General features: G+C 42.5%; 1 protein-coding gene across 2 annotated transcripts in view; it reads left to right on the top strand.

Moving 5' to 3' along the window:
- Positions 1-26,373, top strand: part of cacna2d3a (calcium channel, voltage-dependent, alpha 2/delta subunit 3a) — a 125,155-nt gene that overhangs the window by 21,894 nt on the left and 76,888 nt on the right. For both annotated transcript variants that reach the window (XR_007032785.1, XM_047340260.1), the window contains one exon: positions 14,201-14,317. Coding sequence is in view for 1 of the 2 variants with exons in the window: in XM_047340260.1 (XP_047196216.1) it covers positions 14,201-14,317 (117 nt within the window). In the remaining variant the exon portion in view is untranslated. The remainder of the gene's footprint in view (positions 1-14,200; positions 14,318-26,373) is intronic.

The following is a 26,373-nucleotide window of genomic DNA, read 5'->3' as shown; positions in this document are numbered from 1 at the left end:
CTTTTAACATAATTTTGATGTGTTTGCTTACTGAGCAGGAAAATGCAGCTGTGAAGTCACTGTTTATGTTCATTGTTGACATCTGTGCAGCGAGCAGAAGGTCGGCAGTGTTATGACTCTGTTGGATGTTTGTCATTAAACAGGAGAAAGAGAAGGGAAAGTAGTGAGTCTGTCTTTATCTTGCCTAATGTTCCCTTCACTCTCCACAGACTCCACAGCATCAGAAACATGTAAAAAACACAAACAGCCAATCGAAGCTGTTGTATTCCCAACTAAATCTCCCTCCACGCTGTAGCTCCAGTGTGTAGACAGCAGACAGATTGACCCTGGATCCTACACACACATACCTGCCATGGGTACAGCATATATCCCCTGAATGCAAGTCTAAGTCCCGCTTTACTGTGAGTCAGGAAAGCTTAGATTCATTCTGTCGGTTGCTTCCCTGCATTTGTTTTACAGCAACACGGAACAAAATGTTTTGGTGGACATCTGGGGCACAATTTTTTTTGTACAATATGGCACTCGTACGTCGGTGTTAATTGTGACCTTCCATATATTAGACCAGTCTAATGAATGATTTTAACTAGGGCTGGACGATGTGTCCAAAAATTATATAGAGATACAAAAAAAAACCTAATCTGTCGAAGTTGATAATCATCATAATACATTTTAGGTTGTTCTTTAAAGGTTAAAGACAGATTTTTGCTCCTACATGAAACTTGTAGTTTTAAACAGTTTTATATAAGCAGAGAATAAAAACGAATTTACAAATCTGAGGTTTATACCTCCTCACTGTTCTTGCACAGTAATAAGCAATATATTGATTTGTATTGATTCTTTGTTTTATTGCTATTAATGACATTTTATTGCAAAATCTTTTGCAAAAGTCTTGCAACTGAGAAACTGATTTTAGTGCTACAGCATTTCTCGACAGTGATGCTGACTGCATGCATCCCCACGCTGATTGTTGTCATAAAGATTTCACCATCTGAAGATTATTTCCATCTGCACGGGTCCTCGATCTTCGCCCAGTAAATATGTCGGATGATGCAGTACTGGATTTTGCATTAGCACCAGACGATCATGATCAGCGTGATCCGATAACATGGACTATTCCTGTCGAATGTTTATTACCTTGAAATTGAGTCGTCAAGTAATTAGTCTCATCTGATATTAAGATTTCCTACTTGATATAACTTGATAAAACGTCCAAATTCATACAGTAAATACTGAGTTATTTGTTGATGCAGTTTATACCTGTTAATCCATTCCTTTGTGAGTAAATGATCTTAGTTCAATGTTAACACTTCTAATCTTCATTATATGTGTGTGTCCTATTCATCTGTGTCTCCAGATAAATGTGTTCTTCTCCACTGCAGGTGGTGCGTTTATTCCCTTCATTTCTTTGTTACGCTTTCAGAGTAAACTCAAATGAAACTGGAGTTCAAAAAAGAGTAACTTGCCATAATAAATCTCCACTTGCAAGGATGAATATTGCTTTTATACATGCACCACAATGTTTTGCTCTCTCCCTCCACTTTCACGCTGGCTGCTGCTAGAATCAATTTGAGACTGTGAGAACGTATGGAGTGGAATTGGGAAGCAGCAGGGCCACACTGAGCGAGCTGCTAAGCATGAAAAATGTTTTCCAGGACTCTGCTGAAACCAACTGAATGCAGGCCACTACATAGACTATGGACAATTAATCAGTTCCATGTGAACAGATTAGACCTGCTCCTGGTGCTATTATGTTTTTTGGTGAGGTGAATTATGGCTGTATGAAAGAAGAAGTGGAGTGGAAATGATGAAGGCTACTTCCTGTACGTGCTGTATAAGTTTTGAAAGAGATTTTTTTTTTGCTTCATAAAATTATGAAATTTAGATCTCATGTTGACCTACTTGATGTAGGCCGGGCGATATTGAAATTATTTTGACGGTATTTTACAGTCGATATTGATATATTCACGATATAAATCAAATCACAAATAGTGGTATTACATGCTATTAACAATTTGACACACATTTCTTGTCGGACTTTAAACAACCAAAATATCTCCACACTTCCGAATTCCTCAGACCCTTCTTTTTAACAATGTCCTCCGTTGGGGTGTCTGTCGCTCTAGTGTTTGCTGACATTTTCTCTTGTCGTTTTCTATTTCATCTCGCTCCCACTCCTGATGTTCTGGTGTGCACGGCTGCAGTAGCCAAAACATGAGCCATGTGCCGCTGCCGGCTGCTGCTCCTACGCTCTGTGCTGTGTGCGTCAACCTAACCTGAAGTGGCTGTAACTCTATTCCAGCCACATGATTGGTTCGGATGTGCTGTTCAGTTCTCATTATCATTGGCTGTTCGTGTTGTCTGTCAAAACATGGATGGAATGAGTTCTATCGGCGTTATATCGACCATCGTCTTATATTTGTATCGAGGAAAAGTTATTTCGCGATAATTATCTTTATCGTTTTATCGCGCAGCCCTAAGCTGATATCTACCTGACTTTTAGGAGTGTGTGTGTGTGTGTGTGTGTGTGTGTGTGTGTGTGTGTGTGTGTGTGTGTGTGTGTGTGTGTGTGTGTGTGTGTGTGTGTGTGTGTGTGTGTGTGTGTGTGTGTGTGTGTGTGTGTGTGTAGGTGGGGGGTACACCAAGATGGCAAGGCATGTGAGGACATTGAAAGATGGTGGTCATTAGAGAGAGCAGGGATTTGGCACTTACTCTGAGGGGCAATGGTGCATACCCAACAGACCCAGTGCGCCCTGAGACAAACTCCTGAGCGTTGCGACGAGCTATGCCATAAGGCCATTTGTGTGTGTGTGTGTGTGTGTGTGTGTGTGTGTGTGTGTGTGTGTGTGTGTGTGTGTGTGTGTGTGTGTGTGTGTGTGTGTGTGTGTGTGTGTGTGTGTGTGTGTGTGTGTGTGTTTGTGTTAGTGTACAGCTGTTATTCCACTGTTCCTCTCAGTAGCCCTCAGGCAGCCTTTAAACACTCTATCACTGCAGAAGCACACACAGTGAGGAGCTGCGGGTGGATGAATAGTGTTAGGGAGCTATGGGTGAGGTGTGTAAGTGGTTTCACTTATGCTGAAATAAAAAAGCTCTATAATACACATGAAACCAGAGATTTAAAAAAAAAAATCCATGTTGATATTTTATATAAGTTTAATACTTAGTTATGTTCCGCAGAGGCAAACCACCATGTGGTCTGTTTGAAAGGACACTTTAGTCCTGACTGATTGCCATGGAATTCTGTAGAAAAGCTAATATACCTCTGACTAATTTCTGTTTGCTTTGATTTCATTTGGCTCCACCACAGTATTTTGAGTTATGATCAAATACCCCCCCCAAAAAGTCTAATTCCCATGAACCTTAGCTGTCCTTTGTGTTTAGTGCTTATTAGTAATTGTACTAAGATTGTGGTGGTGGTGATCTTGGCAGTATTCATGACACAATATGAAAATATCCCTTTCAAATCTCACTTGATGTCCTAAATCCTCTTTTCTAGAGAGTAGAAAGTTAAATCAACATCTGGCTGCTGCAGATGTTTAGAACGCCACTTGGCATATGCTGCTTATTAATTACAACAACTTGTGCTGCCTTTATTTTTTTTCATGAAAACACGTCTGGTTAAGGCAAATGGGAAGTGTTGTGACAGAAAGTTACAGGATGGTTCGAACACGCCTGTCACACGTTCAGGAAAGGGGCGTGTGAAGGGGAATAACCCATTTACAGCAGCCATCACTACTGTCAACACTGACAAATAGAAAACCTTGTGTAACAGTGATGATGAAGGAATCTTGTGGACCTTCATGTAGATGTTGCTGTAGCTCAGCATTGATCATTTAGAGGAGAGACGCCGTGATTTTGAACATGTTGTTAATCCTGACACGAGGAGACAAATTCAGTTATGTTAAGTTTAATTTTGAATGATTACTGTATGTTTTTACATGCATGTTCAACAGGTGCGTTGAGATGTGAGTTGGCAAAGCACATATGGAGCTTCTCCTCCCTCAACATTATTGGTTCTGCCTTTGAGCAAGGCATCTAACACCACAACTGCCCACTGCTGCTAGTGTTTTGTTCTCATTACTCACTACTCTGCTAGTGTGCGTGTGTGTGTACAGATGAAAAGCAGAGGTCAAACCTTGTGTATATAAAGGATTCTTCTTCTCCTATTTATTTTATTGGACAGCTAAACGGAGGCTCGGAGAACACATGCCTCTGCCAAGGCTAACGTCCCAGCTCGCTACTCGAAGAAAGTGCAAAAATAAAATCCTGGATCTTCTATTTTATTTTTATGGGTTCTTCCTTGGTTTATGCACCACTCTTCCACAACATTTCATGGATATCAGCTCAGGAGTTTTTGTGTAATTCTGCTGACGGACAGGGAGACAACAATGAAAACCCAACCTCCTTGGCACAGGTAACAATGAAGACCTGAGTGTCCCCCTCCAAACGGAGCCACAAGGGGGAGGGACACCAGTCTCTACGTCATCAGCAGCCAACCAATGTTATTACAGTGACAAACAGTATCAACTAACGTTATTATATCAACAACCATTATCAACTAACATTAAATAATGACACATCTGACGGACGGGACAGATTGATCAATACACCGTCAGCGTGTTCACATCAGTTATTTCAATGTAATGTCAGTCCTGTCAACTCCTTCCTCTCACTCAGATTGTTTAAATGCTTGTTTTGACGGCGTGAATAGCGATTTTCCTGAAACACTTGTCACAGCGCATTCAATGACATTTTAATTTGCTACTGGATTAAGATAAAATATTCCGGGGGATATAAAAAACATTATTTCATGGTTATTTGACAAGATTTCGTTCTTCCATTTATTCGCATTTTACCCACAGCGGTCGCCATGGTGATTTCCTTCCTCTGTTCGTAAAAGCGTTCGGACATTTCCATCTACCCCTTCGTTTAAAGGCTACCCCTTCATGGCCATGTGCAAAATGAAGGGGTCTGGCCAAGTGGTAGGGCTAAGGGCTGAATTGGGACAGGGGCCTCAACTGCTCCCAGCTCACTTCTTACCGCACAGTTTATTTCCAATCAGGAGCTGCCCTCTTCACACCACATGATGTAGTGGTCTGTCAGAACTGTGTTCTCCCAGTCCTCCCCATTCATTCAGAGCATTGATCTTACTATGAGACGTCTCTGCGTTATGATCGATACTATACTCGTCCTCACTGATAGATTGCATTATGGTGAATAGAGCAACGATGAAGGTGTGGCCGGGTCGGCAGAAGGAGTTTATGATCCCTGAATTATTTGTGTTTAGAGGATGTCTTGTTTTTGTGTCCGTGTGATTAGCATTTACACTTGAGTGTGTGTGTGTCTGTGTGTGTGTGTGTGTGTGTGTGTGCGCCCTGCAATCTGCAGGAAGTGTCTCTGTGCCACCAGATACGGGACTCAGACCAACATGCTTTTGAGGCAGGGAGGACAAGCGTGAAATTAATTGTTCCACTTCATCTGCGTCCAGCGCTCTTCTTTTGAGGGAACAATTTGTCGGCTGCCGTACAAGGCAGCGTATGAAAGGAGGAGGGCATGGCAACGATTCGCCGTTCCTGGGAGATCCTGTGATCCAGCAGTGATTTCCTGCTGTGGATTTGGGCCGGCGCTCCCGTCCCCCTGCTCAAGGGGGACAGACGGAGTGTGTTTCACAGGAGAAGTAATGCAACATCAGTCAAAGTGCATTCGTTTCTGACGGTCTGTCTCCCCGGCTCTCGTTCCTGCTCATTCAGACACGTGCAGTAGTGGCCCTGTGACACGGTGGCAAAAAACAGAATTAACTTAAACCACGTGATGCCCCTGGGTTTTACCTTTTCTCCTTTTCTCTCCTCACCTCCTCTCTCCTTGTCTCGCCACCACATCTTTCCTGAGCTACGTTAGCTGTATTCACAAACATGGTTTTGGGGAATCAGTGGAACTTTATATGAAACTTTATATTTTATGACCCTGCAAGACTGTTAAACAACACATACAAGCACGTGCAAGTGAATACTTCATCCAGACAGAAATAACATCCTAATCGTATTGTCCTGGGATTCAGTTAAATAATTGAGATACGTCTATAGCTGACATTTTTCCCACCAAACTGTCCCACATGAATATTACATGTTGGGGAAGGATTAAACTGACATTTTTTTATGATGAGAAGATAATATAAGGAACTCTTTTGTTTAGTTGTATTATATTTATTAAAATCCTTTACTTAACTAAATGTAGCAATGACAACTGAGTCTGGTTCTACATGTTCAACACACGTAAAAAGAGTGAGGACTGAAGAGGGTCATCTCTGAGGTCAGACGGTAAATCGGCCCGATTATGTTTAGTTGTTTTGATTCAGCAGAAGCTAGCCAACACAATTTGGATGTAACATTACTTGTTAATAGGCTGCGGCATCGCCAGACCAATTTGAATTTGGGAAATGGTCCAGAACCCCTCAGTTCATTTTCAATGTCCAGAGAATGTTATCAATGGTCACAGAGCAGATCCTCAACCAGTCAGACCAAGTACATGTGTGACATAGAGCAGATCAACAGAAAAATGTAAACAGAGCAGCTGTTTATTCTTTTTTTATCTAATTTATGTAATACTGTCTTCAACAGATTTCTCCCTGTCAGCTTTTAGTTGTTAACTATTGCACAGTATTAGTATAATTCTCCTTTTATTCATTTTTACAGATGTGTTGTGTAACTCAATCTATCATATTTATTAGATTGTACATCTATGCTTTGTATTGGCTTGGAAGGAGAATATTCAATACATTCCTCTATTATTTAGTGGGATAAAAGCAGGACATAGCATATAAATACCCAGTGTCCTTTGTCTCTCCTCTCCTACTTCACCCCCACACACACACACACACACTTGTACATCTATCTTAGTGAGTACGTTAATTTGCATAATTCATTCTCTAGCCCCTTAACCTAACCTTAAAACCAAGTCTAAACCCTCAAACAGCCCATTAAAGGTCAGAACGAAACACACACACACACACACACACACACACACACACACACACACACACTGAAACTATCCACTCGTCCACAGACAAGCAGGCAGCGGCAAACAAAACAAACACGGCTGATTTTTGTGAACGAAAACCAAACCATACAGACGTGTCATTCACAATAGTTACTGTACGTTTTCTGCTGTGAAGGTTCAGCTTCATTGAATTCATAGTGACAAACTGACGAAATCAAAAACTAAAATTTGGAATTTAGTCATTTAGGTCACGTTTCATAATTGTACGTGGTTGTTTATGTGTCATGATTTGCCCCGTTAACTTTCAACATTTATGAAAAAAAACATCTATAATTGATAAGCAAATAGTTCAAGCAGTATTGTTTATATGTCTGTCTGTGAACAGATGTTGAAGACATGCATTTTTCTCTGTGTGTCTGTGAGAGAGAGAGAGAGGAGGAGGGGGGGGGATTCAAACAGCTGTGAGATTATGTGCGAATGGGCTAAGGTAAAGTGGGCTCTGGTGGCGCGTAAAATGAGCTGGGATTTGGGGGATTGGGGTTCAGTCTTAGTGTGAAATGAAGTTTTTCCCCTTCATTAATCACTTTATTATCAAACCCCAATGAAACCACATACATAGATACAAATACTTATCTCATTCATGTGTCTACACTCTAACACGACATCACAGGAACAAAAACAACTGATGCCCACAAAAAATAAAACTGTATGTATACAGCCTACTTATTGCTTCGCTCTTACTCTATCTTTTTTATCTTTGCCTGTAATATCTGTGTTCTCTAGGTGTATACATGTGTGTTCATGCAGAATGCAACGTGTAGTTGTTTCTCTTTGCCTAAGTGCAGCCTGGATGCAGGGCTTCTCGCCTGTGACCCAGAGCTCAGTGTGTAGGAGAGAGATTAGCTGCATCAGCTCGTTCATGTGATGCAGCAAAGCAGAGCAGGTGAGGGGGGTAAAGAAAGACAGGGATTAGGTTACAACACTGCACAATGTGTGTCACCACTGATTGTCTCTGTTCTCCACACGGCTGAAACGACTCGTTTTTAGTGGACGCACGAGGAAGCTTTAGTACCCGAAGATGGAACTCGCTGTGGGGGGCGGGGAGTTCATTCGTGTCTGAGCTGCAACTACTTTGGTTTATAGGCCGGCAAAAGTGTTTTGGCTCAGAGGAGCTTGGTTTGTTACTCCAGCTCAAGCTGATCAATTGTCTCTTTAATGCAGAGACGCAGTCAAGACTTCAACACTCTCAACCTTGCTTTCACAATAACGATGGATTCCAATGTAAATAATTCAAACAATAGAGAATGGACTATCATTACTGGTGCTCACAGTGTTGAAGAATTACATTAAACACACGTGGACATGATTTTTCCTTCATTATATTTTGCCGTAACAGCAGAAATGACAGGGACACATATCAAAACTCGTGAGCTACCCACAACCCTTTATCTTAGCAGCTAAGCTGGCAAGTCAAATGTTTTTGAAACGAGTAGGAACTAGAATGGCACTTAACAGAGCGCATACCTCCTCCAAGGCCCAAACGTCCTCTTAAACTCAAGAGAGCTGCACCAAATTTCACACACTCAGTTATCAAGAAAATCTGTTCAGTATTTTCTGCTTGATCCTGCTGAAAAAAAACAACTAAAACAAACGTCCATTGGAACATTACCTCCTCGGTGGAGGTAATGATGGAATGAAGTAAGGCAGTTAGGTTGTAAAAATTGGAATAACTGCAAAAAAATATGTGAGCTGAAGCCAATCGCATATTATAGGTCAGCAGAAAATCCCCCTGGTGAAAAGAACAGGACGTGCACATGTGGGCCAGCAGGTGCACACGCTCGAGCCGATTCCAGCAAACATGAAAAACCCTTGGGGAAAGAAAAGAAGAAAAAAAACATTACTTTGTGCTTCACAGCAAGTTGGACGGAATCTTCTGCGCCAGTCGTCAGCAGCTCGAGCAGCTCGACTAGCAGACCGGAACAGGTGCTCCATTTTATAGTTATATCCCGATACACACAGGACCAGTGCATCTGGAAATCTTGGTAAACCAATTCATGTAGAAACAACAGGATCCACTTATTGTAGTAGGACACTTGCACAGAGGTCAGAACACAGATTTCTCCACATAGCAGCAACCTTCCAGCTGGAAGGGGGTCTTCTCTGTCTGACCCCTGAATCGGACTCATCTGGTTGTCTTCCTGTTCACTTCGCCGATCCCCTCGCGTTGAAGTTGCTGCTGAAAGCCTGTTGTGGAAGCCTCCCTCTCCCCTCTCCTGGGAAATGGTGGTTCTGGATGTATGTCAGTTGGCTCTCCTGTTATGATGATGTGATGTGACCAGTATAGCTCCGGGCTAATTGGGCCCGCTCCGGTCAGCCTGACTGAACAGAGCGCCGCAGACAGCCTGTGGTCAGCCGGAGCCTCTCAGCCTCTCAACTGACCACACAAATGTGATCACAAACACATAAACACTTGAGCTCAGGCTGTGGGCTCTCGTGTTCCTTCCTTATGCCTGGACCAGTTTCACGGACCAGGATTTAGCTGAGCTGTGGAGGAAAGGTGTTTTGGTTTCAATAGGAAAGACTTGGGGAAACCTCTTAAGAAAGAATAGTCTGTGCGGGTCCATGAAGTCAGCCCATTCATTTTTAGAATTAGCAAAAAGAAGTGGGAGTAGGAGAGGAGAAGTGACATGAAAGAGGAACTATATTAACTAGAGAAGTGAAAATGAAGCTCTGGGGAGACACTAAAGGGCGAATGAGCAAAAAAGAAATTGGTGAAGAAACCAGTAAAGCCAGTTGACCCGACAGCTTCATCTGAGCCAGGGACCAGGATTGGCTTAAAAGCTGGATTTTCAGTCTCGCTGACATTCTGCGGAAGGATTATCGTGCCGACTTTCACACACGGCTACGGTCACTGCAGTTTGGCTTGTGAGTCATCAGCCAGTCACTTTGATTGGCCACAGACTCCATGTTTCCGCAGGCTGCAATTAATTAGCGGTGATGTTGGGTTGCGGAAATAAAGTTTTTGTCAGAAAATGGAAAAGTTGCGGTAGTTGTGACACAGAACAGGTCTGAAGAAAAGGTTGTGTCTAAAAAAACATCAATGAGTTCAGCATAATTCTTTCTTAATCCAGTATTTATCATATGTGGCACAGGGGCATTTTTCGGAGGCGTCACTTCTGTTCTCTGTCGTGGCTTTGAACGGAGCGTGATGTGGAGATAAAGATGAACCAGTTTCCCCTCAGGAACCTGAGTCTATTCAGTCCTCCCAGACTTCTACGGGCACTTTTCTGTTCCCGCTGCTCCAGCTTCTTTAATCTTTAAGTCCTTCAGGGCTGTCAGTTTTTCCAAAAATCACGTTTTACGATTTTTTTTTTAATGTTTACGAACGATACTGGATTGCTTTGCTTGCTTGGGTCCTTCATTTTAACACTGAAAAACAACGGAACATGACTGGCTTATTGTCAAGAGAGCATGCAAGCTGATCGTGAGCGCCCCCTGCGGGATCATGAGGCATACTACTTCAGACGGTCGGATGGGCTTTAAGAACGTTTGTTATCAGGTCGAACTGAACGTTATAGTTCAAGAATGAATGTTGGAATTTCAGAATAAAAATTGAGAGCCCTGCTCGAACATTTCACCCCCTCTTACATTACACTGTAAGATGGACACACCTCAAAATGTACCTCGATGAATCAGACCCTCTTACCTCTAATCACTATAATTGCTGTATACAAAAAATGTGTTCTCATTTTTCAATTAGTTTCCAAGCAGCATGATTGTTCTGGCGTCACTGGAACACTACCTTTGGGCTCTGGCCCTTGCACTCCGTATAATTGGTTGCTTGTAATGACGAATGTAGCAATCAACAGATTTGAAAGTGATCCATTACTTTGTGTGGTCAGAGTCATTCTTCTTTCTATATTGGTCATGAAATATGAAGCTAGATGGAAATGTAGTGATTTTCGCCTGTTTCCTGCGTTGTGTCAGCTTGCAGCTCTCGTACAGATAGCGTTTCACACCCCTCTGACCTTCCCACTCCAACATCATCTCTGAGTGTTATTTCTGATTATCCGTCTTCCGGCTCCTCCACGTTCTACTTTCACTTCTCACCATTAGCATGTTTCCGTCTTAACTTTTTCCTTTCTTCCACACCTGTCTTTGCATCTCTTTGAATCTCTTTGCAACCACATACTGTTGCCTCTCCCATAATCGTTGGATATTTTGAGATTGCCTTAAGAGAATTTCTTCAAATTGAGTACAAACATTCAGTCTGATTCAGTGATAATCTGATTAGATTTTGGTAGTCTGAAGTCAAAGGTCAAGGTCGCTGTGACCTCACAAAACACGCTTTCGTCTTGTGAACGCAAAATCTCAGGAACACCTCAAGGGAATTCCTTCAAATTTGATACAAATGTTCATTTGGACTCAAAGGTGAATGGAATAGATTATGGTGGTCAAAGGTCAGGGCGACCTCTTGTGATTGTGATGTATCAGGAAATATATCACGCTTAGGAAATATGTCACAAACATTCACTTTGACTCATGGATTACCTGACTCAATTTGGTTGGACAAAGGTCAAGGTCATGGTGACCTCATATGGGTCTTGAAAATAAAATGTTTGTAGACTGAAAGTGCACTGGTTGGTGGATGCGCAGTAAATACAAAATCTGTGTCCCTCTTTCTTTTGCTTTTTCCCTTATTTCTCTAAACCAAAAAGCTATTTTACCCATATTTGATCATTTATTAAAAAAGAGAACGATCAGTGATCAAACCCTGCATCTCCTCTCGGCGTCACTCTGTGTGCTTGATTGCTTTGACTGCTCTTTGTTTCAGTGACGTGGCCCAGTAAACCGATATGTCTCGGGAGTCAGTCACTCAAGTGATGGAACTTTTTGCTTAGTTGCTCTGCTCTCTCTTGTCATCTTCATCTACAACTAAGAACCAAGGCTTACAAAGTTTAGGTCTGAGGCACAAAGATATTCCTTCTGTTTGCCGATGTCCTGCAGTTTTTCACATGATTGCCTAAATCCCAAAACTACTGCCTGAGTGTCTGATGCTGTCCCCACTCCCCTCCTCCTGGTGCGCTCTCTCTCTCTCTCTCTCTCTCTCTCTCCGCTCACCCTGCTACTCATTTGTGTTGCTGTGCAGGCGCCGCGAAGAGCATGCATCTAAGCAGGTTGGCATAACATGAGAGAGGGTATTCATTTTGATATGGCGGTAATCTTCTGTTAAATCCCCAAAGAGTGAAACACAGCCGCCTGCAGCTTTGCACATATTTTATGTTTAAAATGGTTTTCTCTTCTTCTTCTTCTTCCTCTTTTTTTTCTGTCCAAATATACCCCTCGTCCAGATCAGTTCTCTGTGTGTGTGTGTGTGTGTGTGTGTGTGTGTGTGTGTGTGGGGCATGTATGGGTGGGAATTAGTGAGACTTAATGTCACTGTCCCCTGGTTAAGGCGCTGGTTAAGCTAAGCACCCTGGCATGGGTTTATAAGAGAATATTGTGATTTCAGTGTAGTGCAGATCCCAGGGGCAGCTGTGTGTCATCAGTGCTTAGATGTGTGGTGGGTAAAACTTGAAGGTGGCTGATAATTCTCTCTGCTGAGCTGATTGGATTCGTTTATATGCAGATTAGTTTGGAGAAGCAACACAGACGAATCTTTGCACTTTGTGGCATCGCTGTTAGTCCCCGATTGCATATCGGGATTTTGTTCCTCTCTATTCTGTAATTCAGGTCTGCACGGTGGTGCTGTGGTTAGCACTGCAAGACGGTTTCCTCTGGGTACTCCAGCTTCCTCCCACAGTCAAAGGAAATGCAGTTTAGGTCAATTTAGAGACTCTAACTTGACCTTAGGTGGGAATGTGAGCGTGAATGTTTGTCTTTGTATGTTGTCTTTGTGATGCACTGGCAACCTGTCCAGTGTACCACGCCTCTCGTCCAATGTCAACTGGGGTTGGCTCCAGCGCCCCCTAGCACCCTTTAAAGGATGAGCGGTATAGATGTTGGATGGATGCACTATAATTTAATCAATCACCACTACTTGTACATTATACAGAAAGACCTGTTGCACATCTGATTCTAGTTACCTCTGCCAAGGAGGTTGTTTTCACCTCTGTCCGTTGGTTTGTTATACAAAAAGTACTGGACATATTTTTACGAAACTTGTATGATCATTGTAGTTTCGGTGCAGCAGATGAGCCAGTTGGTAAAATATATAGGTGTTGGGTTTGGTCAAATTTTATACTGGGGCATTGGTAAGTTTTGGTGCCGGGGTTCCCCTCAGGACCCCGTTCTTGTGGATTGGGGGGGGCCCTGCCTTGTTTATTTAACATATTTTGTTGTTGTTGTGATGCAGCAGGTAACTGTTGGGCGGACTCTTGTAGTTGGAGGCACCTGGGCCCGTTGTGCTCCCTGCTTTAAAAGCTCTGTCCTTCCGGCCGAGACTCTCTCGCTCTCATTCACCTGACTTTCATGCCTCGTCGTTGCTTTGTTCTCATCCAACATCCTCCCCTCACCACACACGCTTCACTCACGCATACACGCGCCCTCACTACTGATTCCACTGATGAACACACCTCATTACATGCTTACTTTGTGTTATGTTTGTTGTCAGCCAATTTTATATAAATAAATTACTCATCCTTTAGCTTTCAACCTGCGTCTCCCTCTCTTTTTGTCGTGGCTTCTGAGCCGGGGTCGTGACAAATGGATACAATGTGGGTCAGGGAATAACCAGTTATATTTTTTAAATCGGAGGCTGATTAAAAAATATTTACATGTGATTTTTCAACATGTTCTTTGATTTTTCAGAGAATTATTCACAGGTCTTGATGAAACAAATCAAGCATGTTCAGGGGATATTTATGAGTGTGTGTGCAATTTGGTGCAGATCCAAATTAAAATCTACAGTGAGTGAATTTAAATGTGGTTTCATGAAGGGGACTGCCTTGGCAGAGGTTTGCACTCTAATGAGCATCATTCTTAACAACTTAGTGTTTAATGTTTTTAAAAATGACTGCAACCAGTATGGAAATGACTTTTTCATATTTTCTCCATCACCTTGCTTTGCCGTAAAAATTTAGGTAATTTCTCTGATGTCAGATGAAACGTAGATTGGATCCTGAACATTGGCATGAGCTCAATAAGTATTGATTTTAACAATGGCAGTGTTGCAACCTGATAACGTGGATGTGTGTTTTACTTTCAGAAATACAAGGAGTTTGAGCGGGCGGTGCGGGTGGAGGAGATTGATGGGCTGCGGCTGGTGAAGAGGCTGGCGGAGGACATGGAGGAGATGTTTCACAAGAAGGCACAGGCGATGAAGGTACGACTCGCTTCCTTGAGTAAATCTTCATTTGTCACACTGAAGCAAAAACGTATTCGGAATATGGCCAAAATATCAAACTCTGAAATAACTCTTATACAAAGATGTAATAAGAATATGTCCTCTTAACAATAAGTATATCATATTTAGTGCATACAATACAACGCTGACCATGTACATTCTCTGTTACATCTATTCCCAGAGCAGCTGGGAATCCAAAAGTAAAGATACAGGACTGAGCTGAATGAAATTACTTGGTAAAGTGCTTATTTCTGAGCGCTCTGCCGACCGTATTGGATGTCTGAAGAAGTGCTGTCGTGTCAAATTGCCCCAGTGAAACCAGACACATCTGGAGTGTGGTGTGTATGTGTGTGTGAGAGAGAGAGAGATGTGAAAGCGAGGCTGTCGGGCTGAGGTGACAGACACAGAGAGGCTGTGATCCACCCATCAGTGCCTGTGTCACTTTATCGATCTGCTCAGACCAAACATCAGTATTTGGAAGAGGCCAGTTTAGGACAATGCTCCTAAAGTAAAACTGAAACCGTATGATTCATAATTTTGATGTGCTCGTTTGTGGACCTCATCCATTTTGAATACATATCAGACGGTAATAGTCAATGACCTTGCAGATTTAGATACATGTCAAATATGTTTCGCTTATTAAATATAAAGTATGTAATATCTAATATATATCTAATATATATGAGTACTTCTAGGATAATTTCAGCATCTTTCAACCAAATATATTTCTCATAGATTGTTGTGGCTTTTACGACTTGTGTTAACTTCTCGCTGACCTCCTACTTCGCAGAGAATGGGTTAGGAGCAACAAGTTTGTTTACATGTGTGAGGCTACAGCTTTCCATTCACTGTATATTCATGCGAGACACGTGTCCAACATGTCCATACGAGTTTCCATCAACTAACCCTACACCTGCATGATAGAAGCTCAAGCTGCTCTGACGGTTGGCCTAGACTTGACTCAGAGATTTCTTTAATTTTAAGATGTTTTATTTATTAATAACTTTTTTATTTCAGATATAATTGTACATTTGGATCATATTTGCTCTAACAAAATGTATAACCTGATAATATTTATTACTGTTGAATTACATAATATTGCTTATTTTATTGAATGGCGAGCTGACTGTTTGCAGCCAGTCATTGTCTTTTCTTCCAGTTGATTTCGATGAGGTGAAACTTGTTGACATCAGTTGTATTTACTCATTACTTTCATCCACGGACGTTTTCCTAGTCTGGGAGAGAAGAGAGGCTTTGGATCACTCGGTAAATTGTCTTTTTGGACGGTTCATTTGCTTTTCTTGTTTTCTAATCATAAAAGGCAACAGTGAGTCTGTGTTTGCTTTCAGACGGAATTTAAAACTGTGGAGACAAGCACAGAGTGAGCACAAGCCATAGAGGCACAGATGCTACAGATATGGGTCGTAAGCCTGGAATTATCGCTCCACTACATTTTGTGGATAATACTCGAGCTTGGGCTGTTAGTTAGGTACATTTTGTGTTGTTTAATTTCTTCTTTCTTAATTATTTGAACGCTTCATTCAGGTGTTGCTGGTATATGTGACATGGGCAGTTACAGCACGTGTGTATGTGAGTGTGTGTGTGTGTGTGTGTGTGTGCGCGCGTTTGTGACAGGTGCAGTTCAGGATGTGTCCACGGAGCACTGCCTCTCTGGCTGCAGCTCTAGCTCCGGGTGATAGATCCTATCAGGACAACATGGTGCTGTTCACAGAAATTGGATTTCTCTCAGAGAGTCTGGTTGGAGGATACAAGCTGAAAGAGACATGAGGGAGGGAGACAGAGAGAGAGAGAGAGAGAGAGAGAGGAAGGGACGCTGATAGTGACAAACAATTTCCGTGCCTTAGTTTTGCTCGTGCCTGTGTTATTAGTCTTCTGCATGATGCAGTTGCCCACATTGATTACATGACCGTGCCTGTTTCACTGTGTTCCATTCATTTTGTGAACATGCACCTGTCTTCACTGAGCACATAGAGAAGTAATCAATGCAAATGTGAGTCATCAGGCATTTAACATGGCTCCTACTTGTATGCAATGATTGTTGGCACAAACACATGGTTTTAATTTAATAGTGTTAATCTCCCGTTAGGAGTTAATCAGCTCTCTGATAATAATGAACATTATTTTGTAATTAAAACAGCGCCATATGCTTTCCAAACCAGTATAAGCTGTTTTTAATCTCTTGTAATTTTTCATTATTAAACACTTTTAACTGTCTGATAAACTTGCTTGACGACAGTTGTCTGTGTGTGCCATCGCATCGAGAGTGTGTTAAACCCCCGGAGATATGAGGGCTCGCTTTGCTAATGGCTTCTCTAAAGGTGCCTGCTGGATGCTGGAGGCCTGAAGATTGTACATGTCAGGGGAGGGTTGGGCAGAAGGCTGACAGTCATCACGATGTTCAGGCCGCCACCATGATCACCCTCCACACACCCTATTATATTTAACACTTTTTTTTCCTATTCATATCCTATTTACATATAGGCCTAATATGATTTTTTTGTTAGTAAGTTGGTTAGTTAGTTTGTTAGTTTGTTACTAATAAAAATGCATTTTATTTGTATAGCGCTTTTTTATTTACTTTATTTACTTACGCTTTTCATAGAATTTAAAAGAAAAATACACTAAAGATAAAAACACAACTAGTTAGTGAGACAGTTATGATCCAAGTATTCAAGATATTCAAGTATACAAGTTTCATTGATTGCTATGATGTGAATGGAAGTTCATTTTGGGGAACGCCATCCGCGACAATGACACGACATGAAGACGTCTCACTCTGTTGGATTTGTTGGGGCTGCAGAAACACCCGGTCCACTCATGCCTGTACAGTGGTGTTACACAGTGGCTGATCTTCTCTCACACATTATCATTGACAGGGCAGTGGCGTGCAGAGCGAGCGTAGACTCATAACAGCCGAGTGTAATTCAGGTCCGCCGTAATGTTAATTAGCTATAGCCAGCACGATGAAGCGGCAACAGCGACCAGTCGGTGCATAAAATGAGAAGCTGCAGTTGAGTATTTTCTACGCTGCATTGCTAATCCTAATGATATTTGCTCATGATTATTGGAGCCTGGAAAACTTGAAGCCATTTGTGTCCGAAAGTCATTTCAGTGGCCCTCGGCCAAACCTCAGAGTGTTGTGTTCACTACTGTGAGGGCAATACATGTTATGTGGTGATGTGATGTTGAGAGGGGGAACCCTGGACACTGGTGTTGCAGAATTGCATTTTTTCACAAAGATGACAGTCTTGTGAGGAGAAGAAAGAGTTAAAATTATCTGGAAGAAACTTTAAGAAAGCAGGGAGGTAAAGAAAAGCACCATGCACACGTTCATGGAGAATTTAAACCTTGTCAGCTGTTATCATGATTCCAGATCAGCTCCACCCTTCTCATTTCCAGTGCTGACAGTGATAGCCATGTGATGAATGGTTATTCACCAACATTAAGTCCTTCTCTTTTCGCCAGTTTCTTTTCTCTTCAGTTAAACTGGACTCTCTTCTGTCTGCCCTCGCGTTCACTCCTGTCCTTAAGCATCCCTACCTCCCTTCTTCGTCTCACCTCTCTCTTCCTGTTTCTCTGCCTTTTGCCAAAGCATATGTGGCGCTTCAGCGATCCAATTTCCGTGCAGTCGCTCTCCGCTGTCCGTCAGCGTGGTTTTATCTCCCCGTCTCCACATCGATTCCCCCTCTTTATCGCTCGCCGCCACCTGCGGAGAGACAGCAGCTTCCACGGCTGTAAAAGGATGCGTCTGTTAAAGTGTGGGTCGGGTTGCTGATGTCATTCTCTTAGACTGTGTTTAGGTGAGAAAAGGTTTGCACTTTCATTCTTGTTCATTCCTTTTGATTTGGAGAAATCAAGAAGGTAGAGAAACAGATTTATACAATTAATTTAGAGCAGTTAAGCTTCCTGCTCGTTGTGTGTTTTGTGTAACAAAGAGTGACAGTGTATGCATTATTGTGTAATTGCAATTGCAACAGCCACTGGTGTCTGATTGTGTTCATTCCTTATCATCTCCACATTATTATGGCAACGTTGCGTCATTTAGTTCCTTCACCAATTAAATTGTGGGTCCACTCTAAGATTAAAAAGGTCAATCGCACAACATTAGAAAGTAAACATGTGCTTGCAAAGGATGTTTTGTTTGTGTGTGTGTGTGTGTGTGTGTGTGTGTGTGTGTGTGTGTGTGTGTGTGTGTGTGTGTGTGTGTGTGTGTGTGTGTGTGTGTGTGTGTGTGTGTGTGTGTACTGTAAATCCATGTGTGTGTATATTTATGTTTATTTTAGGGCTCAGCATCTTAGCTCAGCATAGTTGCTTTTTAATTACTGTTACCTTCATCAGGTCCTGAGTCAGTGGGATATTATCATTATCATTGTCTAGCAGACTCTCCTCTCCTCTCCTCTCCTCTCCTCTCCTCTCCTCTCCTCTCCTCTGGCTGGAAAAAGCCAGAGCAGACGGTTTAAAGAAACAGTGAACATGTTGTTATCAAAGTTGAAAGGCGTGGAACTATTGTAATGTCCTCTTTGAAGTCGAGCACGACTGTGTTTCATGTGACAAATGCACTTCAAAGCGGAGTGGATGCCTTGCTGCTAGGGCTGTTTCTCCTGTAATGGCATTCAGTCTCCGCTCTGTACCTGCTGATATCATTTACCTGTGGCAGCTACACCTCTTTGGTCCTCAACATGATTACCAGTGTAGAGCGGAGGCGGTCTGCGTAGGTGTATGTCACAAATACAAGGCACACAAGCGCACACGCCGGACTTTTAATGAATTTTTCACTGCCAGCAAAACCTCCTGTGAACATTAATTTTCGGTTCCTGACGTGCACAGTGAATTTCAAACATGAATTTAGTATTTCAAAAATGTGGAGTAACTCATCATCTGCAGGAGATGATTTGAATAAAGATGTGCTCCCTCTTATTAGCTGAAAAGAATTGCTGTTGTTTTACATTTTCCTGTCGATTTTTGTAGTTTTAGCCGGCATTTGGTACCAGGGACTTATTGATGAGAATGTGACAGCATTGTTAAAATTAATCCCGACAGACCAACACACCTCCAAGTATTTGTTTTATTTAACACAACAGTTTACAGACTTACTTCCAGTTCTAACTTTTTCCTGCACAATTACTGTAATTCAGGATTATTACTGATACTTTAGGTCCCCTCACTTTTGATTTATTCTCAAAATAAAGTGTTTTTTATGCCTCCACCCTTTCGACAGCCGTGGCTTCCATACGTCCTTGTGAACAGAATACCTCGAAAATGCCTTGAGGGAATTTCTTCAACTCTGGCACGAATGTTCACTTTGACTTAAGGATGAACTGATTAGATAATGGTCAAAGGTCAAGGTCAGTGTGACGTTAGAAAACATGTTTTTGGCCATAACTGTTTCATATGCTAATTATGACCAAATGCACTCAATGCCTCTTATTGAATCCAGTCAAAGTCTTCACTACATTGATCATGTGAGTTTGGAAGAGACAAGGATGTGAATCGCAACTTACCTGGTTAACTGGGCCATACAAAAGTGAGGTTGTAATTCCAACAATAATGGGCCAAACTATAAAAATGGGGTCAAGTTTTCAATAATAAACCACTTACAATAAACCACTTACACCACAAATATCCAAGTTGTCATCCATAAGTAGTGTATATTTTAACTTCCAGAAAATCTGCTAAATAAATTAATTTAATACACATTCTTATCCAATTCTGTGATGTGAGTATTCAGAGTTGTGAGCATCAAGATAAAGATTTGGTGGCATTAATTCAGTACATGACAAGTAATATATTCCAAAAAACGGCACCGAATCATGTGAGATGATATTTCCACATTGAAACATTCCCATAAAAACAAGTAGTGAAACACATTTTACGTTGTTTTTCTTCTGTTCCCTGTTTCACCATTTTGTGAATCTGCAGATTTTTTTTCTCAGACGTAATGTGTATTCGAGGTAAATTTGCTTATCTCAGATTTTGCCTCGTGAGTTGGTGTCATCCGGCCCTGCTGTGTCCTTCGCTCATGTCTGCCTTCCTCCCTGGCTCACCACACTTGTCATGCTGAGCTCACACCACTGCTCCCCTCTTTTCCCTCATTTCATTAGCTGTCTTCAGTATCACATCGGGGGGGGGTGTGTGCGTGTGTGTTGAGAATGATGGCTGCTAATGACAAGGCAGAGCCAGCCAGCAGATGTCAGGACCGGACAGGACAGCGACCATCTTTTCCTTTTCCTTGTCTTTAGTTGTTTTCCTGTCACCAAGTCATCAAAGTGAGAGAGAGAGGGGATTGTTTTTCTTGAACGATGAAATGAGGACGTTGGCCGGGAGGATGGGAAGGTAACTGTCAAGAAAAGGACCATAAGTCAAAAGTTCAGTCCAAGCATGAAATGAAAGTGAAGGAAGAGGAAATATGAGAAGGGTGGCAGGGCTGGATTAAGCACTTCATATTCCCTTTCAGTCAGCAGAACTGCTGAGAACTTGTCAAGTATTGATTATCGGGATCTGATGTTTCAAAACGCACCACTCTCCTCCCTCTCCCTCCATTCGCGCCTGTCTCTCCCCCATGCTCTGTCTACTTGGCTCCTGCCCAATCCAAATGTGCAAAACAGAGGAAGCAAAGTGTCACAGAGCACTTTTCCATTTTGTTGATGCTGCAACTCTTCCTGGCCTGGTTTGACAATATTAATTGCTGTCCCCAGTGCTATTGATGGGGTGACCCGAGCCAGTCTTGCTCAGCCCAGCTCAGGCCTCCACGGATCAGGCCTTTGGCAGAACCCAGACCCGTCGGACCTGCCCTGATCCAGCAGGCCAAGGCTTAGTTAGCATTTCCTTTTACATCAGAGGAAAAAAATCTGGCCAATTAGAATCATGCCACCAAGTGAGAGAGAAAAGTCAATAGCTTTTATCTACACGTGCTGATATATATATAGATTCATTTCGGTTGCTCTTTGTAATTGGAGCATTAAAAAAAGCAACACAATGGAATGTCCAGATCTCTTCAACAAATAATATCCCCCCAAAAATTTAATTAAATCAAAATTAAGTTTGAGCCCAAAGTACAAATGCATGCTGAACCAGCAGCACGCAGCACCTCTGGGAATATCTTTATTCAAGTCTATTTAGAACTGAAGTCAAGTGTGGTCTTGTCCATGGCTACCTCGGGAGAACATTCAGATTCAGTCCACTGCCCTCCCCTCCTCTTGGTGGAGGGAATGTGCAGAGGCAAGGCTTAATGTACTTCTAAAAAAAAAAAAAGGCATTTAACTTCCGCTACCAGTCAATAATGTATGTGCCCCCCCCCCTTCATCCGCTCCTCCTCTGCTTTTCTGGCAGCGTTTGTTGGCATAGATCAGCTATATGACAGCCTTCGCTAACTCTCACAGCTTCAGCGTTTGCATTCATAATGGATCGGCATTTGTTAAGGTCAGCGGCTTCAACCATTACGAAACCTGCACAGCGAGTACAGCGCCGGAACAATAAGACAATCACGTTGACAGCTAAATGAGGGGGATCGTTTATGAACTTTCGAAAGCGTAAACAAGCTGAATCTGTCGTCGGGCAAATCATGATCGCAGGATGTCAGATAATGAAAGGGGGGGTGGGGAAGTGCAAATGTCAGAGAAGCGGACTGGAAGGGTGGATTGAGAAATGATTGAGATTGGGTTTAATTGAATGGGAAGACATGAATATCAGTACGTTTCTTTCATGCCTCAGACTTTTGTGTCAATTAATAATAATTCCTTCATAGGACCTTTCCAAGGCATCATGTGTATATGCATTATTTTATCAAACATGACAGATCTAAAGCATCGTAGAAAGTGCTGACAAGGCTAGATCTGTAAGGAAGCGGTTTGCATTCACTTGAGAAAAAGAAATCTGATCCGTTTTTTTCGTTTTACTTAATCATTTCGTTAATTCAGATTTTGTTTTTCTCAAGTGAATGCAATATCCTTCCGTAAATCGGAACTTCTTAACCCAACATATTGTTTCTTGTGGTTTGATTTGGGCTTAAAAACACAAGGAAATGGCTGCATGTCTGTGTGAGTTTTCTTCTGGTGCTCTGGCTTCCTCCCGTCCAAAGACAGACAGATTGGGGTTAGGTTACTTGTTAGGTGTGAACGTGAGCGTGAATGCTTGTTTGTCTCTGTATGTTGGCCCTGCAACACGCCGGCGACCTGTCCAGTGTGTTCCTCGCCTTTCGCCCAATGTCGGCAGGGATTGGCTCCAGCACCCTCAAAGGACAAGTGGTATAGATGGTGGATGGATAGAAAAACAAGGCAGATAAAACAGAGCCTTATCCAGGCTAGACCGGTTGGGTTGGGCCTCGTCAGGTTTGGGTTGAGAATCAGAGCTCTGTAGTGAACACAGAGGCCAGCGGAAACACATCAGGGATCTGTAATCAGGTGGAGATGCAGACTCTTTTTCTGGCGCTAACAAATTTAATCCAATTACCACAGCAAGTCTTGTTAGCTCTGCGTGTTCCGTTTTTACGCTGTCAGCTACAGTGAAGGCTTGTGAGCGCGGGTGTTTGAGTAGGAGCATGTGTGTGTGTGTGTGTGTGTGTGTGTGTGTGTGTGTGTGTGTGTGTGTGTGTGTGTGTGTGTGTGTGTGTGTGTGTGTGTGTGTGTGTGTGTGTGTGTGTGTGTGTGTGTGTTTTTTTTTCAGGGAGACAACAGGGCCTGCCTCTCTGACTGTGTCAGTTTAATTAGCGCTGTCATCCTATCCCGAGCCCGGATGGAATGACATGAGAAGAAAAGTCATTTCCTCTCTCTTTTTAAACGGCATCATACACTTTGGCAGGATCACCTATTTCCAAAAAGATGTGGCAGGCTCATTTGAATTTTTATATTTGTATGTGAGAAACACGCAAACGCACTCGCGGATGCCGACAGCAAAACAACACACACACACACACACACACACACACACACACACACACACACACACACACACACACACACACACACACACACACACACACACACACACACACACACACACACACACACACACACACACACACACACACACACACACACACACACACACACACGCACACACACTCAGATAAGTACAACACACCACCTGGAATCCTGGTGATGCGTTGAATTAAAATTCACAGTGGTGAGTTGTACTTATCTCTAGTCAGTTTTTCCGAATGAAAATCTCCCTGTTATTAGTTATTTTTACCCTGGAGCGTTAATTCCCATCTCCTACATGCTAAAATACAACACATGAATAATATGCCACCATAGATTATCCGCAGGTCAGAATCGAGTGTTTGAATTTTCAGCAGAGTGTAGGAGAGATTAAATAATTGGCCATGTGCAATATCAATGAATATATTCCATGAGTTGATGTAATGCTGTGCAATAGGCTACTGTGTGTGTGTGTGTGTGTGTGTGTGTGTGTGTGTGTGTGTGTACAGTATGACTCATTAATAGGCTTAATTTTTAGTGTCTCACAAAAACATACCACTGTGACGCATTCTTGCTGTTTTCAGAATCACACTCACACATGCATACGCTCACGTTGAGTGATTGACATTTGCGAAACCGGCTGCAAGACAGAATAGGTCAAAGGGCTAATATCTTAACACGTGTCTGCTAAGAAAATCATTAACACTCACGTATTTGCACAAACACACACACGCAAATGCTGAAAAGTGTGTTTGTATCGACGCCGGCTTCACAGGCAGCTCCTGACATTTCGCTGGGAGTGTGGGGCTAAGCGTTCAGACCTTTGGAGAATATTATTCTCTCATTCTTCTCCCATCCTCCTTTTATTCCAACGTCCTTATCTGTGTTTGTTCCTGGAGCATGCTTTGTTGTGCGCTTCCAGCAGCTGCACATGCCTGAGGTTTTGCGGTGCCTGTCAATGACCGGATGCACGTGCATGGGCGCGCACACACACACACACACACACACACACACACACACACACACACACACACACACACACACACACACACACACACACACCTAAACTATACCTAACCCTAACCTAATCTTAAAATCAAGCATTAACCCTCAAACAAGCCTTTGAAAAATTGAGGACCAGCCACATTGTCCTCACTCAGTAAGGTGTATGCTCAGTACAAATACACACACACACACACACACACTCACTGACATGCATGCTCTCTCACAGGCACCGGGGACGAACCTGAATAAATGTATACATGAATCAACAGTCAAATAGAACCAAGTACAGACTGATATGCAACGATATGCATCGGCCAGGTGTGTTGCTATGGTGAAGAAAATGATTGGCCATGCTCTAGATTACAGTGTTGGCTTTCCAAAACAGCCTGCGTGCACACACACAGTAGCAGTACAACACACACACACACACACACACACACACACACACACACACACACACACACACACACACACACACACACACACACACACACACACACACACACAGAGAGCTGTGCTGAAATAAGGTGGCTGATTGCAGTAGTTTCACGAGTAAAGCTATTTGAATGGAAATGTGAAGTGGAAGTGCGGAACCCAAACTCATAGACACCGGGACCAGCTGTGAATGACGGAGATGACCTGCTATGAGAACATACAATATACATCACAGCTGGAAGTAGAAAGAAGTGCTTGTGTACTTGCCCTTCGCCCAACCGATTTTATACAGTTTGAAATGATTCTAGCGTCGGTGGTAAAAGAGGTCAGTGTTCGAGTCTGTTGTAGGGTCTGGTTTTCTGGTGCATGTCAAACTTTTCACACCCAACAGAAGTAGCACCTTGTTGTGAGTTGACTGGTTTGAGTCCGTCTGTCTGGAATCAAGAGTTTGATACATTACCACATAATAGAGCATTATATTTAACAACAGATGATGTCGATTGTCACAAAATATATAATGTCCACATATATTGTCATAATGCACTGCCTGAATGTGATCCAATGTGTTGTTCTGTTCCCCTTGTTTCCCTAACATGTTTGCCATCTCTAAAGAAAACAAACTTCCCAGGATTTACTCATCACAGACTTCCTCCAAAATCATCTGCCTCCCTCAACCTCTCAGCCACCATGCTAGTCGAACTCGTAAAAGCAGAAAGCGCCGATCATAACCTCACCTTCACTTTGCTGGTCCTTGATGAGAAACTTCTGCAGGAATTGTGTTGCCTCTGAATGAACAGCCCTGAATACACTGCCTCAGTGACTCAATTTATAAAGATCTAGACATATGTGTACATGAGTATGTGTGTATGACGTATGTGACCAAGTCTTGTGTACTTGCGTGGGAATCCGTACAAGCAGTGAAAACAAATCTCCCTGGAAGGCAACACGACCCTCTCACTCATATACACAAACTCCCACATATGCACACACACACACTCACTAGTCCTTGAATGAATAATCAATAAGAGAAGCAGCAAAACATGAATCAACAGCAAGTGACTCATCAAGTAAAAGTGCCAAACATCCATCTGCTCCGTCTCAGTAATGAGGGATTCCTGCTTGTCTGTTGGCTGAAGAATTAATAATGTAACAAAATATCTTTGACACAATAATAACACCCGTCTTCAATCATTCAATGGGATATGTCACTCCTCGCTGCGTCTATCTTTATGTACAGTCTATGAGGATGACATGTGCTTCTTAAGCAAACATCCATATAATGTATACAGTGTTAATATTGGATTCCGATTCAAATTATGTTGTGACGTGTCTTTCCCCTCGTTGCCACTGCGCAAAGGAATCATGGGAGAAGTGCAGCATACATTTCTTCTTCATTGTCTTTCGTTGGAGAATGACATGACATCATGTTGTCTGCGTTTAAAAAAAAAACAGTTTTCAAACGATGATTGTTCCCATAAGAGAGAGATTGAGAGAGAGAGAGAGAGAGAGAGAGAGGTAGAGAGTGAATGATAGAGGCGGAGGTAGAGAGAGACGGAGAGAGGTAGAGAGTTGACTTGAACACCCAGATATACCAGCACTAGCCTACAGGCACACACGGCAGACGGTAGCAGCAAGAGGGTGCTGATAGAGTATCTGTGT

Source organism: Hippoglossus stenolepis, chromosome 6, assembly GCF_022539355.2.
Source record: "Hippoglossus stenolepis isolate QCI-W04-F060 chromosome 6, HSTE1.2, whole genome shotgun sequence".
In the NCBI taxonomy this organism is placed as follows: domain Eukaryota; kingdom Metazoa; phylum Chordata; class Actinopteri; order Pleuronectiformes; family Pleuronectidae; genus Hippoglossus; species Hippoglossus stenolepis.
This window is presented reverse-complemented; position numbering and strand designations above follow the sequence as displayed.